Raw genomic sequence first — 4,177 nt, 5'->3', positions numbered from 1 at the left:
AGCTGGGGAGGGATCGTTGCTCGGAGACTGGCTGCGCATCAGTCAGCACGTGGTGAGCAGTTGTACTGTGCATCACTTGGGGGTTTTCTCCCCTTTTCCCTTTTCCTTTGGATTTTACCCTTTTCCCCCACCTTTCCATCCTAATTGTTACTATTATCATTGTTATTACTGATGTTCCTACCTCTTTATTCTGTTTAAATTATTAAATTGTTCTTATCTCAACCCTCAAGTTTTACATTCCTTTCTGATTCTCCTCCCCAGCCCTCCGGATGAGGGGGAGTGAGCAGGCGGCTGCGTGGTGCTTGGTTGCCGGCCGGCATGAAACCATGAGACCAGAGGATGAGGCTACTGAGAGAGAAACACAGCTTCACTCCCTGGATTCATAAGCACAGCGTGTTCGTAGATGCCTCAGATAACAGTCTGGAAATTAAGTCCATGTCATATGTGGGGCTCAAAGCCAAGGCTCCCTCACCAGTGCCTGGTGCAAGCCTTGGGTCTTTCTAGATCTCTGTTTCCTGGGCCCTGAGAGTCCACGTTCAAGTTCGCTTGCGCCTCATACAGACGCACACAGGGATCCCACCAGGAGCGGGCCTAAGGCATTCTGTGCTTCCAACTGCCATCCCCAAGGCCCTGAGCCTCGCAGTGACCTGCCTTCCCTTGCTCCACTGCACCCTCATCCTTCTTGCTCAGCAGGCAGAGCTTCAGCCCTTTGCTGTGACCCTTTGTGCCCGACTTGTCTGCCCGCAGCCTGCTTCCTTCGGCAGGTGCCGGGTGTGGAAGTCCTGGCCTTGCACACGAGACTGAAGAGGACTGGCGCCTGGTTAGCCACAGAAATGAAACACTTTATTGCAGGGACTCAGCCAGCTGAGCTCTTCCGTTGAGAGGAGCGCGGGCAGGACAGAGCAGGCCTTTGACACTGAGGCTGCCATTGCATCAGCAGGCAGTGCCCCAGCGGGAAATGGTGGTGGCGCGCTGCAGACAGCCCTGGATCCTCTTTGTCCTGCTGAAAAAACCTATTTTCTGCTTAGGTACTGCAGAAGTTCATGCAGCCAAGTAAGGAAATCCCACAGCTTCTGTCCTCTAAATAGGCAGGGTGTAAACCTTCCTGCTTCTGTTGGTGTTGGCCTGTGAACGGGGGTGGAGGTGAAGGCTGGCTGCGGCCTTGCAGTAGTCGCTACTGCTGTGTGCAGGCCCATCTGTTCCAGGATCCAGCTGTAGAAGTGCTGGGTGGAGGTGTAGACTCCGGGCTTCTTTGCTCTCGCACAGCCCATCCCCCAGCTGGTCACACCAACAAGCCAGAAGTAGTCAGCGCTCTTGTCTTGGCACACAAGAGGCCCACCGCTGTCCCCCTGCAGCAGAGGAGAAAGGATGAAGGGGTTGTTGGGTGGCCACCGTCAGCCCAGTGGCTGGCTCCTTCCCTCTCGTGGCACTTCCAGAGCTGTATTTAGTGGCCAGCCAAGCTCTGGAGAAGCTTGCCTGGGAGGGGGCGGTGGGCCTGTAAGGCAGGGCTCACTCTCCCTGCGGCACACTTGTCCTGCAGGTGCTGCAGAAGGATGTTGCACGTTTGGGATGGTGAAGCTCTGGGCTGCCAAGGGCACTGGGTGGGCTTTGTGGACATAGTGCCAGGCCTCTGGGACAAGGCAGGCAGGCCCTGGGCAAAGGCGTGCAAAAGGGGAAGGGGGGTAAGGCCCTCAGCAGTGGGGACACAGCAATGGGAGTGTGAGTGGCCAGGAAAAGCCCGTGACGGTGCAGGTTTGGGCGGTTGTGGCGGGGCTGCCCGTGCTGCCGGGGCTTGGCTTGTAGCACGCTCCTACCTGGCAGGTGTCGATGCCACCCTGCGGATAGCCAGCACAGATGTTGTGGGTGTGGATGGCCCCTTTGTACCAGCCGCTGCTGTTACAGACCCCGGCATCAATGAGGTGGACCTGGGCCTCCTGCAGCACATATGCCGATCCTCCATCTGTGAAGAGCACAGAAAGAAATGAACACCCAGCAGCTCATTGCCAGTTCTCCTTCCCTGCATGACTGAAGCCCTATCCCGGGTCTCAGCTTTGCATGTGGGGAGGCGCTGGACCGCTCCTTCCTTTCTGCCTTGCTCTGGGTCAGTGGCTCACACCCCCCTCTCTAAGAGGCATATGTCCCCACAGCCTGAATCTGGCTTTCGCCTCTACCGTCAGGAAGAGCAACCTGCCTCCCCAAGCTGGCCAAGCTTGCACTCGCAACGTGACTACATTTTGGGAACTCACCTCTTGCAATCCTGGCACCCCAGCCACTGACGTAGCACTCTGTCAGCTCCGAGACTCTCAGCGAGGCATCGGGCACGCAGGCAAGCTGTACATAGCTGTTGCACTGGACAGGCTGCTCCAGTTCCAGCAAGGCAATGTCGTTTCTTTGCGTAACATTACTGTAGTGCTGGTGAACCAGCAGTCGCTTGATGTTGCGCACCTGGGCCTCAGGTCCCAGCTGGGTCAGCCGGGTGGCACCTACCACCACCTGCCACATGGTGATGTTCCTGGAAGGCAGATGGAGAGAGGGCTCAGAGGGAGCAGAGCCACATGCTGCAGCAGCACAGCAGTCGCCCTGCCTTCTGCTTGGCAAGGCAGAGAGGAAAGCAGTGCTTGGGAGGGTGCGACAGACCACATGCTCCTTGGGCTCAAGCAGTGTCGAGCTGGAGGCTGCTGGGAAGCAGTGGCACGAGCTCAGCCTTCTTCTGAGCAGCCTCTCAGGTGGCTGCGGAGTGCCCAGGCACTGGGCGTACTGCAGGGCAACAGGACATGCTGCAGCACGTGCTGCTGTGCTCAGGGCACCTGCTAGAGTGTGGGGCTAGCCCCGATCCCTGGTCCTCCTTACCTGGCCTCGATGAAGCATTGGGCTGATGTGAGGACCCACTGTGGGCTGATGAGGGAGCCCCCACAGATGTGCGCCGTGCCTCCTTCCAAGGGAGCCTCGATGCTGACGATCCAAGGCCAGGCCCCTGGCTGGGCATCTCTGCCACCCACAACGCGCGACATGCCGTTGTGAAAAGCCGCAGGCTGAAGGCCGCAGGTGCCTCTGTAACCAGAAACTCCATTCTGGTTAGATCCATGCAAGCTTGTGCCGTTCCAGCTCCTTTCCTCCCCTCAAGGCATGGCCAGAAGGGCCGAGGAAACCCGTGGGCTGTGTGCCCGCTCCCCTTTCCCCGCTTTCTGCTTCAGCCCGTAGATGAGCTGTGCTGGCAGCCTGGGTGATGGCAAGGAGCTGAGCCTCCCACATGGCCTTCAAGAGCCACTGGGGTGGCCATGGGGGACAAGCAGGACCCCTCCAGAGAAGCTCACAAGGGTTGCCCAATCTCCCCCCCAGAGCCTCGGGCCACTTACCCACAGCTATCCCATGTGCCGTGCACAGGACAGCACATGGCCAGCAGGACAACGAGGAGGAGGAGAACATCCATCACTACCAGCAACATGTGGCAGCTGCAAGAACGAGGGCTTGTCACCACCAGTGTGGCTGCCGACGTACTGCCTGCAGGATTCCTGTTGCCTGGGGTTCTCTTGGATGCGGGGCTGATGTCACAGAGTGCCTGGTTCCAGGTGCTGGGCGTGGTGGCGGTGGGGGAGGGACGGGTGGCAACAGGAGGGGTTCCAAGCAGGACTGGAGGCAGAAGCTGGGATTGCACGCCCCCGACAGAGCCTTGTGGCATGCCCTGCTTGCACGATCAGGGTGGGCAGGCCCCGTGGCAGGCAGCAGCGCCTGGCTCCCAGCTCTGCCTGCTAACAGCTCACAGGGCAGCACCCAGCGCGGCCTCGCAGCCTCTTTGGGAAGTTCCCTGCCGCCCTGCTCTCTGCAGCCCTGTGCCACTGGCTCCTTCCCAATAAACAGACACACAACAAAGAACACAATGACTACAGCAGCATGCGCGTGCTTGGGTGTTGAAGAGCCAATCTTTTGATGGCCGTGGCAGGCAAGCAGTGCTGGGCAAGCCAAATAAGCCAAGCACAGCCCAGCGACGTCAACCTTCCTGCACAAAGCACAGTGAAATGCAGGTGCAGCACACTCCTCACTGGCTATGTCAGCCACAGCAACGCGCTCTGGCAGGCGTCGTGTCCTTGCTGTCTGTGAGTTGGATTGCTGTTCTGGGCACACACTGACCATGGCACTTGTGGCAAGGGCAATCGTTGTGAAGCTCTAGGGAGAGAAG

At 58.7% G+C, this 4,177-nt stretch overlaps 1 protein-coding gene across 1 annotated transcript; it reads right to left on the bottom strand.

Moving 5' to 3' along the window:
- Positions 1 to 825: 825 nt before the first annotated feature.
- LOC121087995 (acrosin-like) lies at positions 826 to 3,011 on the bottom strand. Its single transcript, XM_040593570.1, has 4 exons — positions 2,851 to 3,011; positions 2,247 to 2,512; positions 1,815 to 1,960; positions 826 to 1,349 (listed from the first exon to the last, which is right to left on the bottom strand). The coding sequence occupies exons 1-4, from the start codon at positions 3,009 to 3,011 to the stop codon at positions 1,014 to 1,016; spliced, it is 909 nt and encodes a 302-aa protein (XP_040449504.1). The 3' UTR covers positions 826 to 1,013.
- Between the last annotated feature and the right edge of the window lie 1,166 nt (positions 3,012 to 4,177).

Source organism: Falco naumanni, chromosome 4, assembly GCF_017639655.2.
Source record: "Falco naumanni isolate bFalNau1 chromosome 4, bFalNau1.pat, whole genome shotgun sequence".
Lineage (NCBI taxonomy): Eukaryota > Metazoa > Chordata > Aves > Falconiformes > Falconidae > Falco > Falco naumanni.
This window is presented reverse-complemented; position numbering and strand designations above follow the sequence as displayed.